At 42.5% G+C, this 15,893-nt stretch overlaps 1 protein-coding gene across 4 annotated transcripts in view; it reads right to left on the reverse strand.

Moving 5' to 3' along the window:
* Positions 1–12,960: 12,960 nt before the first annotated feature.
* The window catches only part of LOC132394475 (E3 ubiquitin-protein ligase RING2-B-like), a 45,622-nt gene continuing 42,689 nt past the window's right edge, over positions 12,961–15,893 (reverse strand). For all 4 annotated transcript variants that reach the window (XM_059970679.1, XM_059970678.1, XM_059970680.1 and 1 more), the window contains one exon: positions 12,961–14,898. In XM_059970679.1, the coding sequence (XP_059826662.1) occupies positions 14,797–14,898 (102 nt within the window). In that variant the 3' untranslated portion in view covers positions 12,961–14,796. The remainder of the gene's footprint in view (positions 14,899–15,893) is intronic.

The following is a 15,893-nucleotide window of genomic DNA, read 5'->3' on the forward strand; positions in this document are numbered from 1 at the left end:
GTTTGTTTGAGTTATACCTGTAAAGCTGAACAAATTCTTTCCACTATTAAGTGAAAAGCAAACATTTTTGGGCTTTAGCAAACTATAAAGAAAGGCATTTGTTTGTCAATGTAAAATGTCACAAAGTGTTTTACAGAAATGGTTATCAAACAAAATTTGGCACCAAACCACTTAAAGAAATAAAAAGCTGGCCACAGAGAGTGGTCATTTTATTAGGTACACCTGAACACCTGCTGATTAATACAAACGTCTAATCAGCCAATCACGTGGCAGCAACTCAAAGCGTAAAAGGAAGCACAGATCATCAAGAGGTTCAGTAGTGGTCTGGACCAAACATCAGAATGGGGGCAAAATGTGATCTAAGTGTCTTTGATGATTGGTGCCAGATGGGGTGCTTTGAGTATCTCAAAAATTTTTGACTTCCAGTTGTTTTCACATACAGCAGCCTCTAAAGTTTACAGAAAATGGTACAAAGCAAAACAAAATTTTGTAAAAATCCAGTGAGTGACAGTTCTATGGGCATAAGATGCCTTGTTGATTTGAAGTGTTGGAGGACTTTGGCTGGACTGGTCTAAGCTGGCAAGAGGGTGAACCAGAAATCACCATGCTACACTGGTGTACAGAAGAGCGTCTCTGAATGCACAGCATGCCGAATCCTGAAGTGGACGAGCTGCAGCAGCAGAAGACCACAAACGTACAGAAATACACTCAGTGGACAATTTATCCTGCTTCGAATAAAGCGGCCACTCTGAGTGTATGGGGTCATTTGAGAGGTAGATTCAAAGGGTTCGAGAATAAAGATATTCTCAATTCAAGACTTCCAGAGGCAAGCACACTGGATGGCCAAGAACCCAGAAGACAGGGTAAGTTTAAACGAAGAACCTTAAGGTATTCAGCAAGAGCTAGGGATGGAGCACTGCCTGCAGTTCTGGTCACCAGCCAGTGGAAAGGATGTGATTGCACTGGAGAGGGTGCAGAGGAGATTTGCCTCTGTGTTTACTGGAGGAAGTGCTTCACTCATGAGGAGAGGCTGGTAGGGTGGACGTATAAAATTATGAGAAGCATAGATAGGGTAAATAGCAATTGTCTGTCTCTCGAGGCAGGGACATCTAAAACTAAGGGGCGTAAGGTGAAGAGGGAATCTGAGAGGTGTATACAGTATTTTGCACAAAGATCAGTTTGAGGAGACTGTGGAGGCTGGATTAGGAATATTTAAAAGGCATTTGGACAGGTAGTTAGGCATAGAGAGATATAGATTTAATCTAGGCAAGTGGGTTAGTATGGACAGGCATAGATGTAGTGGGCCAAAGGGCCTGTTTCTATGTTATATAACTGTAATCATAAAGGAATACATTTAGGAAGATGCCACAAGGTGAGGGACTGGAGAATAAACGGGTTGATGTTATGTTGTGTGATAAGAATATTGGGAGCATGAGCACTTGCTCTTGCCCTTGCATGCTCCACTGGTCAGTGGCTGGTCCAGTTCGTCAATACCACCTCCCTGCACTGAACTCAACTACCAGAGAGAAAAAGATTCTAATACTGTACCCCATCCACACCTCTCATATTGTAATATACTGTAGTTCTGTCACTTCACCCCTGAGCTTCCTTCATTCCAGGGAAATCAAGCCCAGCCTGTTTCTCCGTGGTCTTCCAATTCGAGCAATGTCCTGGTGAGTCAACTTTACATCTGCAGAGATCCCTATTTTCTCTCTCCCTCATTCCCTAAACAGTGGGGTTACAATTGGTACTTTCCAACCTGTGGAAAGCCTGCCAGAACATATGGAAGTTTGTAAGACAATGGCCAGTGCACTCATTGTCTCCATAGCTACTGGTTTAATAACCACAAGAAGAAATTCATTAGAACTAGGGGACTTAACTGCTCCAATTTCTCAAAAGTTATGTTTTATTTTCACTCAAACTACAGTAATTCTTTATCATATATGAAATTATCGTACAAGTTATGTCTACAGGTTTTCAAGAGTCAATGTTATCAAAAATACATTTGAAAATCAATGCAAAATCCTGCGGATGTAAAAAATCTGCAATAAAAAGGGAAAATTATGGAAACACCCAGCAGGTCAGGCAACATCTATGGAGAGAGAAACCGAGTTGGGGAAAGACTTTGGACCTGAAATGTTAACTCTGTTCTTCTTTTCATGGATGGAACTTAACCTGCAGGTATTTCTGGAAATTTCTGCTTATTTTCCTTCTTAGCCAACATAGAATATAGAGCAGAGAGGTTTCATTAGACCATTTGGTCTATCGTCTACTGCATGGTAGTGTAGTGTTTAGCACAATGCTTTACAGTACCAGCGAGCCAGGTCCAGTTCCCACCACCCGCTGTAAGGAGATTGTACATTCACCCTGTGACTGTGTGGGTTTCCTCTGAGTGCTCCGGGTTCCTCCCACAGTCTGAAGTCTGACCAGTCGGTAGTTTAATTGGTCATTTTCAGGGGTCGGCAACGTTTACCACTGAAAGAGCCAATATGGACCCATTTCCCACAGAAAAGAAAACACTGGGAGCCACAAAACCCGTTTGACATTTAAAATGAAATAACACTGCATACAACGGTTTTTTTTTGCCTTTATGCTATGTATAAACTAACTATAATGTGTTGCATTTATGAAACTGATGAACTCCTGCAGAGAAAACGAAATTACATTTCTGCATGCAACAAAAACATTTTGAACTCCGAAAAAAAGACGTTGGGTTGAAGGTTACTCCATAGGTAGCCTACCTTGGATCGAAGAATTAAAAGAAAGCGCGCACTGGCGGGTGTCAGGCATTGGCAGTGGTGATGTATATTAATAGCGATAAAAAACACGTTGTAGCGGTGTGCTACACGCAGCGCTAAAATAAAGACACTGCAGTCAAAGGTAACCTTATTCGAACTATACAGCCTTGCTTTAAAGCCTCCCTCAACCTGTCCCCATGGGCGCGGATGCTCCAAAAGACACGTACTCACAAACCCCCGTAGGCTATCTCCCTTAGCCGGAACGGTGGCTAATTGTGAGCCGGTTCGGATGTGCCAGGAAATGGGGTCTCCACAACGTTTTTAGATTGTACAAGATCACCATAATCTTCAAATTTCGAATTACATTTCAAAAACTAACAAACTACGGGGAGCTGCAGCACAGAGATCAAAGAGCCACATGCGGCTCCGGAGCCGCCGGTTGCCGACCCTTGCATTAGACCATTTGGTCTATCGTCTACTGCATGGTAGTGTAGTGTTTAGCACAACGCTTTACAGTACCAGCGAGCCAGGTTCAGTTCCCACCACTCCCTGTAAGGAGATTGTACATTCACCCTGTGACTGTGTGGGTTTCCTCTGAGTGCTCCGGGTTCCTCCCACAGTCAGAAGTCTGACCAGTCGGTAGTTTAATTGGTCATTTTAAACCGTCCTGTGATTAGGCGAGGGTTAAATCAGGGGAATGCTGGGCAGCTCGGCTCAAAGGGCTGCAAGGGACTTTTCTGCACTGTAACTCAACAAATAAATAGGACAGAGGCACCAAATTAAGCCACTCAGCCCATCAGACTGCTCTACGGTTGCATCATGGTCGATATATTATCCCTGTCAACCCCATTCTCCTGTGTTCTGCCCATAACCTTTCACTAATAAGCCCTGACTAATCAAGAACCTATCAACCTCCGCTTTAAATATATCCAATGACTTGACTTCCACAGCCATCTGGGGCAATGAATTCCACAGATTCACCACCCTCTGGGTAAAGAGATTCCTCATTATTTCTGTATTACATGACTGTCCCTCTATTCTGAGGCATTGCCCTCTGGTCCTAGACTCCCACACTACAGGAAGCATCCTCTCCACATCCGTTCTATCTAGGCCCTTCAATACTCGATAGGTTTCAATAAGGTCCTCTCTCATTGTTCTACATTCAGTGAACGAAGGTCCAAAGCCATCAAATATTCCTCGTACACTAACCCTTTCATTCCTGGAATCATTCTTCATCTGGACCCTCTCCAATGCCAGCACATATAAGGATCTCAAAGCTGGTGACAATACTCTGTGCGGTTTGACCAATGCCATATAAAGTCTCAACATTACATCCTTGCTTTTATATTCTAGACCTCTTGAAATGAATGCTCACTTTCCATTTGCCTTCCTTACAAGCAACTCATCCTGCAAGTAAAGCTTTAGGGAAACTTACGTGAGGACTGCCAAGTCCCTTTGCACCTCTGATTTTCGGCTTTTCTCCCATTTAGAAAATAGCCTGTGCCTTTATTCCTTCTACAAAGTGCATGGCCATACACTTCCCTGCACTATATTCCATCTGCCACCTATTTGTCCACTCTTCTAATCTGTCTAAGTCTTCCTGCAGATCCCTTGCTTCTTCAAAATTACCTTCATAAGAACATAAAAAATAGGAGCAGGATCTGTCTGTAAACTCAGCTCCATCTACCTGCCTTTTCCTGTAACACTTAATTACCCTACTATGTAAAAATCTATCCAACTGTATCTTAAATATATTTAGTGAAGAAGCCTCAACTGCTTCCCTGGGCAGAGAACACCAATCTCTGGGAAAAACAGTTTCTCCTCATCTCCATCCTAAATCTTCTCCCCTGAATCTTGAGGCAATGTTCCCTAGTTCCAGTCTCACCTACCAATGGAAACAACTTTCCTACTTCTATCTTATCTATCCATTTCAAAATTTGTATCTTTCTGTAAGATCCCCTCTCAGTCTTCTGAATTCCACATAGTCCGAGGCAACTCCTCATAGGTTAAGCTCTTCCTTCTGTCTTCATATCATCTACACATGGCCACAAAGTCATCAATTCTGCCATCCACATCATTGACATTTTTCATCATATATTATAAAGAGTGGTCACAACACCAACTGCTCCTCACCAGCAGCCAACCAGAAAATGCCCTCTTTATTCCCACTCTTTGCCTCCTGCCTGTCAGCCAATCTTCTATTCATGCCAGAATCCTTCCTGTAGGACCATGGGCTCTTATCTTGATAAGCAGCGTCAGGTGCAGCTCCTTCTCAAAATCCTTCTGAAAAATCCAAGTAAACAACATCCACTGACTTTCCTGTGTCTATCCAGCTTGCTATTTCCTCAAAGAATTACAACATATTTCTCAGGCACGGTTTCCCTTTCAGGACACCATGCTGACTTTGGCCTGTGCAGCACCCTGGGAAAGGTTTACATCAGTAGTGACACCTTTCCCAGAGCGTTAGACTTACTCTATCATGTGCCCCCAAGTAGCCTGAAACCTGGATTCTAACATCTTCCCAACCACTGAGATCAGGCTACCTGGCCTATAATTCTATTTCCCCTGCCTTCCTCCTTTCTTAACAAGTGGAATGGCATTTGCAATTCTCAAGCCCTCTGGAACCATTCCAAAATTCAGTGAGACTTGAAAGATTATTACTAGTGCTTCCACAATCTTCCAGATTGCTGAGGTGTAGTCCATCTGATCTGGATGTCTCCTGGCTTAAGGTGGCACTGGTGAAGTCCGCTGACTACTTACTGGTGGCAAAAAAAACTAAGAATACAACTAAATACATTATTATCAACACTTTTTCTTGTAAAATTTATGGTAAAAGACCAGAGAGATGACTGAAGGTGAGGCTGAATGGAGGGGGCAAAATGTGCAGGTGCAAATCTTTCCAACTCAGAAATGGCCACTTTCTCTATCTACTCTATCACTACAAATAGTTCTTCCCTGTGACAATCTGGCATATCAGGCTGTTTCCTTAGTGTTTTTCTGTTTTACAAGGCCAAGTTGCTGGCTCAACACTCAACACAGCACAAATAGAACTCATGCAAGGAGCCAGGCAGATGCAAACCTGGGACCTCTCACTCCAAAGTCTGATGCAGTTGCCACTACAACTGTCATCACTATAAATACATTCACTATCATTCTTCCATCACATTCGATCACCTTTAGTTAATCTAATCGAATATATACCGAATCCAATCATTAATGCACATTTCAAAACATTTCATGATTATCATATTGAAAGTGATTTTAAAATGTATGGGGGAATTTACCAAAGATTTCCTTAGGTCAGGTCATCTGCAACTCAGAAGGCCCCTAAATTTGGTAGAATGATAAGAGAGAGGTTTCTCTCAAGGGATAGCAAGGGTCTTCAGCCCATCTCATCCATATTGACCAGGATTCCCATCTCAGCTAGTCCTGTTTGCCAATATCCTCTAAGCCTCCCTTATCCATGTACCTGTCTTATAAATGTTCCTAATGGACTTGCCTCAACCACTTCCTCTAGCATCTCATTCCATATACTGACCACCCCTCAGGTTCCTATTAAATCGCCCCCCCACACCTTAAACCCATGCCATCAAGTTCTTGACTGCCCCACAATGAGAAAACAAATCTATGCCTCTCATGATACTATACATTTGTAAAGATCACCACTCAGTCTCCTATGTTGCAATGTATAAAGTCCAAACCTGCTCAACCTTTCCCCATAGCACAGTCTCGAGAACACCTCCGTAAATCTCCTCTGTACTTTTTTCTAGCTTAATGGCATCAAACGTGAATACAATAATTCTGATGTGACCTCAGCAGCATCTTGTACAACTGCAACATAACATCCCAGTTTTTATACTCAGTGGCGTGGATTATGAATGCCAGTACCAAATGCCTTTCTTCACACTCCCACCTACCTGTGAAGTTGAGGACAAGAGAATGAAAGAGGGTGAAAGAGGTGGAAGTACCACCACATTTATTCTTAAAGAAGCCTAACTTAATAGTTCCATGACAATTTAAGATTGTCTTGTGGTTTTCACTTACTGTTGATTTCACTGCTGTTTCTCTTTCAGGAATGCCAGCCCTTAAGCAGTTCCCCACTCACTGGTGGGATTTCAGTCCAATTCTGACTAAGGGCAGCTAACTTGAAATGTTTGTTGCTTCTCTCTCCACAGATGCTGACTGACCTTCAGAGTGTTTCCAGAATTTTCTGATTTTGTTTCAGATTTCCAGCTCTTGCCATTTAAAAGAAAATCATTCCCCTGTTAAGAAATTACATTTGTTTTGATTTCACACTAACAAGGAATTTGGAGAGAAAGAGAGACAAGCAAACAGAGGAGTTTAATAATGATTTAGTACAGGATCTGGCTTTCATCCCACTAAGATCATCCATTGACATTCATCCCATTTTATTCTCTCAACATTCTCATGAATGCCCCCAGATCCTGTCCCTCAACTACGCAATTTAGTGGTCAATTAACTTGACCAACCCACACACGTAGGAGAAAACCAGAGTATCTGAGGGAAACCTCTGTGTGTCACAGGAAGGTGCATACGACAGACAGCGCTGGAGGATGGGATTGAGTTCAAGTCTTTGGTAGTATCTCTACTAGTTGCACCAATGTTCCAGCCTCATCGTGTGGCAATCAAGCCTAAGTACCAGTCCTGATGAAGGGCCTTGGCCCAATACGTCAGCTGTTCCTTTTCATAGATGCTGCCTGGCCTGCTAAGTTCCTCCAGCATTTTGTGTGTGTTGCTTGGATGCCAGCATCTGTAGATTTTCTCTTGTTTCTAAGTATACTATCCTGCTGCCTTAATCTTTCTTCATCCATTTTGAGTTGTAATTCACTCTGCATCCAATAGTGGGTGCTATTGCATTCGAAATCATCATTTCAGAACACTTAAAAGTCTGGACAATGAAAATCAGGTTTATTATCACTGACGAATGACGTTACGTTTGTTGTTTTGTGACATTGATACAGTCTAAGACGTAAACAATTACAGTAAGTTACAATAAACAAATTCCTAGTGCAAAATATAAACAGTGAGAATTTTTGACAAGTTTTCAGGAGCAGTATGGAATTAGGAAAGCAAGCATCAGCTCCATTTAAAGAATCCATGAACAGTCCATAGCAGGTTCATCCTAAACAACTCGTCAGTGTATCTGCAATAGTTTCCAATAATAGATGAAGAATTTCATAAGCGTGGATCCCGCCGTCTCCAACTGCGATTCAGACGGCCCTGGACGCTTCCGGACTGCGAAAGCCGCCATCTCAAATTCTGGTTCCGCCGGTTCCAGGCCGCTGATCCCATTATCGCCATCTGTGGCCCCAAAGACCCCGGACGCCTTCAAACCGCGAATTACGTAGCCTCTATCTGCGGCTCCAGCGCCGATTTCGCCTACCAGCACCTCCCCGCCAAGACCTTCCTCGCTGCCTGTGGGCCCCCGGGCACCCCTCTCCTAACTACCACCCCGCAACCCCGGGTCTCTCGGGCTCCATCGTCACACTTTGGGTGCTCGGAGCCTCCACCTTTGCTCCCCCACCCCCTTTCCCCGAACTTCCTAATCTTCGTCTAACTCTTCCTCCCTTTCTGATCCCCGCCGTGTCTTCACCATTCCCTCCGACCTTCCCGTCTCTGAGGAACGTTCTGTCCTTAGCCTCATCTTCGTACCGCTTTGCCCAAATCTCAGTCAATTCCGCACTTGCCACAGCTCTGAGCTTTTCTTCCGTCAGCTCTGCCTCCTAGCCCAATTTTTTGGCAAGAATTCCCCTCGCCGCATCTGTGACCCTTTCTCCCGTCTGGGACTATCATTTTCTTTCTGGACACCCTGCTCGCCTGCTCGGAGTCTTTTCATCTCCAATTTCTGATGAGACATTAACCAGCTTGGATCAACCTCCCACCTCCTCGAACCTTACTCCCTCTGAACCACTGCCCTCTGCATTCATCCACACCTTACCATCAAACTGGGAGACAAACCGGGTGCTGTGGTAATGTGGTTGACTGACATCTACCTTGCAGAGGCCTGGTGGTCACCATGGATGTCCAGTCATCATACACTTCTATCCCCATCAAGAAGGCCTTAAAGCTCTCCACGTCTTTCTCAACAAAAGACCCACTCAGCTTCCCTCTATCTTCATCTGGCAGAACTGGTCCTCACCTTCAACTTTCTCTAAACTCAAGGGGTATCCATGGACACCCTCATGACCCCCAACTATGCTTGCCTTTCCATCAGCTATGTCGAACAGTCTATGTTCCAAGCATTCACTGGAAATTCTCCCCAACTCTTCTTCTGCTACATTGACAACTACATTGGCGCTACTTATGCACCCTTGTTGAGCTAATCAATTTCATCAACTTTGCCTTTCCACACTGTCCTTAAATTCACTTGATCCATTTCTGACTCCTCTCTCCCCTTTCTCAATCTCTCCATCTCTGGAGACAAACTGTCTAATGACATATTTTATAAACATACAATTTCCCACCTCTATCTTGACCGTACCTCTTCCCACCATCTCCTGTAAAAATGCCATTCGCTTTTCTCATTTCCCTTGTCTCTGCAGCATCTGGCCCCAGTCTTTCCATTCCAGGTCATTGGAGATATCTTCCTTCTTCAAAGAACGGGTTTCCCTTCCTCCTCCTCTATCTACCGGACATCTGCACACCGGAGTCCTTGTGCAAGATAGCCTAAAGGTTAACCTCTAGGTTGAGTCAGTGGTGAAGAAGGTGAACGCAATGTTGGCATTCATTTCTAGAGGTACAGAATATAAGAGCAGGGAGGTGCTGTTGAGACTCTATAGGGCACTCATCAGACCACACTTGGAGTACTGTGTGCAGTTTTGGGCTCCTTACTTTAGAAAGGATATACTGATATTGGAGAGGGTTTGAGAAGATTTACGAGAATGATTCCAGGAATGAAAGGGTTACTGTATGAGGAACACCTGAGCGAAGAATCTCATAGAAACATTCCGAATGTTAAAAGGCCTGAACAGATTAGATACGGCAAAGTTATTTCCCATGGCAGGGGTTTCTAGGACAACAGGGCATGATTCAAGATTGAAGGACGTCCAGTTAGAACTGAGATGCAGAGAAATTACTTTAGTCAGAGGGTGGTATTTGTTGTCACAAGTGGCTGTGGAGGCCAAATCATTGGGTGTATTTAAGGCAGAGATAGATAGGTTCTTGATTAGCCAGGGCATCAAAAGGTATGGGGTGAAGGCAGGGGAATGGGGATGACTGGAAGAATTAGATCAGCCCATGATTGAATTGCGGAGCAGACTTGATGGACTGAATGGCCTACTTCTGCTTCCATATCTTATGGTCTTAATTGGGATGGATTTCATCTTACCGTCTCCTATCACCCCATGAGCCTCCACATCCAACACATAATTTTTCACAACTTCTGCCATCTCCAATGGAATCCTACCATCAAACACATCTTTACTTCACTCTGCCCCCATCCCCCACACTCTCTGCTTTCTGAAGGATTTGCTTGTCCATTCATCCCTCCTCACTAATATCCTATCCCTGTTGGGGACATCTATAGTGTCTGATGCTCCCCAATGCCTCCTGGATTAGAAAGTGTGAGCTCTCAGGACAGGATGGGCAATCTTGAGTTGTTTTCTCTGGAGCAAAAGCTGAAGGGAGACCTGTTGGAGGTTTCTATGTTTGCCCAAAATAAACTTTATTCATAGTAAGACATTACTTACAAGAATAAACCATCCAATGTTTCTTTATTCTTACTTCAGAGACAATATGTTCAATTACATTTCTTAAAACCAGTAAGTCCGCTTTAAGATGGTCCAGGTAAATCTCAGCAACTTCTGGTTGGGGGCTGACGAAACAAGGGAATCAACAAAATACTTTGTTATTCCTTCTTTTTAGCAAATGATCATGCTGAATTGCTGAATCATGCTTTGAAATGACCCCAAGTCCGAACGGACATTACAGGCCATTTGACTTGGAGTCAATTCAAAGTGGCAGAACCAAGTCGACGTGGAACAGCAAGCCCGTTGCTGAGAGCGAAAGACCCTAGATTGGATGGATTTAAGCAGCAGCAGAATGGGAAAGATCGGGTACAGGCTGAATTTAAGAGTCCAGACCCTAGAGCATACCAAAGTGACAGAAACTGATGCTTGGATGACATTTTAGGCACTGGGCCAGACTGAAAAGGTCTGGGTGTTGAGACCAGTGTGTGCTGCCCTGCCCTGTTCTGCACTGAACTAAAGGTCTACGGACAGACTCTCTTTATAGAACACCATTTGCTTGTGTTTATCGTTTTCGTGATTTTATTCCCCCTCGGCACATTGGGTGTTTGACGGTCTTTTTAATGTTTTTTTCAGGGGGGGGTTGTTTCATGGCTGCCACATAGGAGATGAATCTCAAGGTTGTATAATGTATAAATGCTTTGATAATAAATGAACTTGACTCTTGCCACTAATTGCCCCCTGGGGTGGTACACTACTACAATAATTTAGGGGCTTCGGCACCCAACCTGGCCCCTCCCTGACCAGTAGCAGCACCCTACAGTGCGATCCTCCCCCCACTGAGATTTTGCAGTAGCTGCACTGGGCTTCAAGGTGTCCCTCAGCCTGGAACATGGCAGCATTCCTCTATGGACATCTCTGTGCAGGTAGAACAAAGAGCAGCTTTCACCGAATAGACCATCCTAAGTCCATCTCGCTGGGAACAGCCCATTGATCAGCAAATCCTCTATCGCACAAGTGCTCGGAATGATCTCCTTATCCTAGAGCTGAAATGCCTAACACAACAGGGCATAGTTTTAAGGTGCTTGGAAGCAGATGCAGAGGGGATGTCAGTGTGTTTTATTATGTACAGTATACTTATTACTTCCAAAACTTAGCATTCACCCTGTGCAGCTTCAACCAGAATGGTTAACAATTCCTCTTCTTCCCCCACAGATGATACTCAACCTGCTGAATTCCTCCAGTAGGCAGTTTTCTGTTTTACATTCTAGTATCTGCAATTCCTACATTATCCCTCACTTTCATTAGACTTGGAGTTCCATCGGGTAGAGGTGCTGCCTCACAGGTCCAGAGACCCAAGTTCAATCCTGATTGAGTGCCGTCAGTGGAGATCGCACGTTCACCATGACCCGGGGAGCTCAAGTTTCTTCCCACATCCCAAAGATGATTAAAGGTTATATCAGCCTTTGAGAATTATCTGCAGAATGGTGAGTGGGAAGGAGTTTATTATAAAATGGAATTAATGTAAATGGGTACTGGATAGTCAGTCTGGACTCAAGCACCTGAAGAGGCTTTTTCATTACTGTGTGACAAACACAAACAATGGAGCCATACATAGATTATTGTGTACATCTCTAAAAAAGATCTATTCCTTTCTTTGTAATATTTTATCTAACATTGAATTTTCCTTTATCTTATAAATCAGTATTTCTTTCCACTTCTTTGAATTTTACATTGTTCTTACAAAAAAATCCCTGGGCTGTAGTACTTAAATCCCAGCTTGGCGCAAGCCTTTTCTCCCCCTGCCTTATTCTGAATAATAAACTAAGGTGGCCTTTGCACTTCTGACATTTCTCCCCATCACTTCTCACCCTGCTTCAGGCCAGGTTTAATTAAGCTTAAATGGTAGGTAGCATAAGTTAGTTAACCCCAAGGGCTTTTGTACTAAACAATTTAAAACTGCAGGTCAGTCAACGTTCTTGACAGGAACTAAATGGCCTGATGTGTCTTATCCTTGGATCATCTGTACCAACTGTGACGAGACACAACTGGCTCAACATGTACATAACTGATGAAGAACAAAAAGTGGTGCATCAGCAGAATCTAAACTGTAACCAATCACTAAAATCTTGACAAATTAACATACATAAAAGAGTCTAAATTTCTGTGACATGTCTGATTTAAGGAAACTATGAACAGGTCCAAAAAGCTTCATCTGGGGTCTAACATATCTCACTAGATTTTCCCTTTTATCCAACCCAGAGCAGGAAGATAACAGAAGCACAAGGCCAACAATCCTAACATAATTTAGCACTATCTTCCAACCAAATGGCTGCACTGCAACTTGTTTTTAAAAGATAAATATTCATACTGTACCTTATTTAGGTTGGTAAAGCTCACCACAGTTCACAAGAGGTTTTCAGGAACCAGCCCTGGTTTCCCAGAGTCGAGATGCGGGTCAAGCATTTTGCACTCTGTTAACAATGGTAAGTGAGTGGATAAATGTGGCATCTTTTTTGAACCAAGATATATTTTATTCCTGGACAGTACAAGGTATGATGACACATACAATGCTGTAAGAAGGTTTACTTCTCATAAGCAGATCTACAACAGTAAGATATTTATTCCAACTTTTATTAAACTGATTTGTGCAGCATCTGCTCAGGAGTATTGTGCAAACCACAATGGGGTATTGATGAGATCCAGGTAACTCCTATGCCAACAGATGCTTGCTTATTGCATCAGGAGCTACGTCCTGAATTCAGCTACATGCTGTCATTTCAAAATGCTACTGCCAAGTCCACATTCACCAACTTCCATTGCCTTTAGTTCAATCAATCAACAATATAAAGTTGTATATCTTCTTTTCTTCTGAGCATGTACACAATGTTTTATCCAAATCCATTTAGGTATATTATACAACAGTCCAAACTGTTACATAGCTTAAAAAACAGTACAAATCTAATATCGCTAAATGCACATAATAGTCAAACTTTCAGCAGAGATCAAGGTTATTCAGTAACAAAGCAGTCTTGATCTTTTTGTACATTAGCATATTAAATATTTGCCAAGGCAGCAGTAATGGCCCTATGGTTGGTCATGGGCTGGAAGAGGGATCCCAGTTCGACCAGTATCCCATGCGACAGGGTGGGTACAAGCTTAGACTCAAGGTTCAAATGTTATACCATTGGTCCAAGTGTTACTGATTAAGTCTTGCCCTGGACTATTACTTTGATGGCTCCCCTAAGCCAGTAGATTTAAGAGAGTAAAAGTACATATTGAAATATATATTTGCAGAGAATGAATACTTCAAACGTATTTTCCTATTAAAAACCAAAACTCATCCGATGTTTTCCAGATTTAAAAATTGTCCTTCCTCTCATCACAATACAAAATTTGTGCAACAGTTAGCTAGTTCATAGTGGCAACATTAAAAGTGATAGGCAATTAAGCTCACTCTTAATTACTCTTAATTTTCTAGTATGACATAACAGGGCTAAGCAAGTATGCATCAATTTAGGCAACAGTGGCAAATTCTGCAAACAATCCTGCAGTTCAATCAGTTCACCGCATTGGAAACTTTGTCCCAGCTCCTTAATACATTAAATTTCTTTCTTCACTGTACAGCATTCTTTCCCAAATACCAATTTTAAAAAATTGTAAGAAGAAAACAAAAGTAGGTACAGGTGAACAATGGAAATCTAACATGTAGGCCAAGCGGCTAAGGCACTTTATTCAAACCCATTAGTTCATGCTTTATTCCCATAAATGGGATTATGGGAACAAAATGAAGGAGAAAGAGACTGGAGGGAATAATGACAAACATTAAAACATAACATATAAATTATTTGAAACATTAATCCACTAACTTTATCCAGATATTCAGGTGACTTTTGTTACCCCCTTCTCAGTTACTCAGACTCGTACATGGCAATATGCCATTCAAACTATTGAGCATTCTGGATGATATTAAATGCGCATCAATTCTCTCTGGTACGAGGATCAAGAATGCCAAATGGCTTCTGGCAGCACCTACTTACACCATGATGGTCAATTGATCACAACAGAAGGAAGGTCAAACCTGAAAATGCAACACCCAACTCACAAACACAAATTGCACAAGAGCACTAGATTACACAAAAGCAATGGTTGACAACAGTTCCGATTTATTCTATACCCCAACCTAAATTGAAATACGGGCCTCTTGTGAGTCTTGCATCAAGGACCAATTTCAGGCCCTTATCTCCCAGGATTCAACACAGTCTCTTCTGCACTCCTCAAAGCCAGTCTTTTTTGTGGCGAACAGATGGAAAGAATAAGCAAGCAATTTTGTTTTGGTCCTTGTCCTCTATTTACTTTTGTTCCTTAGTTGGTGCATAATAAAGCTCAAGGGGCTTGCTGACCTTCCAGTATTTCTCATTTACTAATTCTAGTGTCAGCGATCCATTCAGTGTCTGGAAAGAAATATATGTAATTAGATAAGGAAGCATTAAGGAAGTAATTTAGACAGTCCATTTTAAACAACTGCCTGTTGTGGTAGTGCATCAAAACAGCACTGAAAGGATGACCTTCCTTTGAGATAACCTGTACTCAAATTAACTTGTTACTAAAGAACTCATTGGCTTGAATCCCATTTGATAGCCAAGGACATCTCAGTGCATCTACAGCACTTATATACATCATCAGCATGTGCAACACTGTTAACAAATCAAAATATATCATGCCACGTTAAACAATAATAATCTGTAGCAGATACTTGGATAAGTGACAGGAAGTAAGTCTTAATTTATGTACACATACAAAATGCAATAGGAACTCAACAGGTCAGGCAACATCTATGGAGAGTGATAAAGCTGAGGCTTCAGGCTGAGATCATTTCTTCCTCTCTATACATGCTACTTGAGCTACTGAGTTCTTACAGTATTTTGTGTGTTACTTTAGATCTCCATCATCTGCAGAATCTCTTGTATTTTATTTTGTCTTAAAGTATGAAAGGGAAATCCAGGGGCAGAGGGAGGGAGCTGCATGTCTTACAGATGTTGCTAAATGATTTCAGTGTGGAAAATCAGGGATGCACAAATATTGAACACAGAAATCTTGTGGCGGAAAAAAAAGGGAAAAGTCATGGAATTGAACAAAAGACCATAAGATAGAGGTTCATTTGGCCCATCAAGTCTGTTCCACCATTTCATCACAACTGATCCAATTTTCCTCTCAGCCCCAATCTCCTGGCTAGCCCCTGCATCCTTCCACGCCCTGACTAATCAAGAATCTATCAACCTCTGCCTTAAATATGCATAAAGATCTGGCCTCCACTGCTGCCTGTGGCAAAGAACTCCACAGATTCACCACTCTCTAGCTAAAGAAATTCCTCATCTCCATTCAAAAATAGCGCCTCTCGCCACATCCCTTGGTCTTAGACTCTCCCACCATTGGAAATATCCTCTGC

The sequence above is a fragment of the Hypanus sabinus genome, chromosome 5, assembly GCF_030144855.1.
Source record: "Hypanus sabinus isolate sHypSab1 chromosome 5, sHypSab1.hap1, whole genome shotgun sequence".
Taxonomy (NCBI): domain Eukaryota; kingdom Metazoa; phylum Chordata; class Chondrichthyes; order Myliobatiformes; family Dasyatidae; genus Hypanus; species Hypanus sabinus.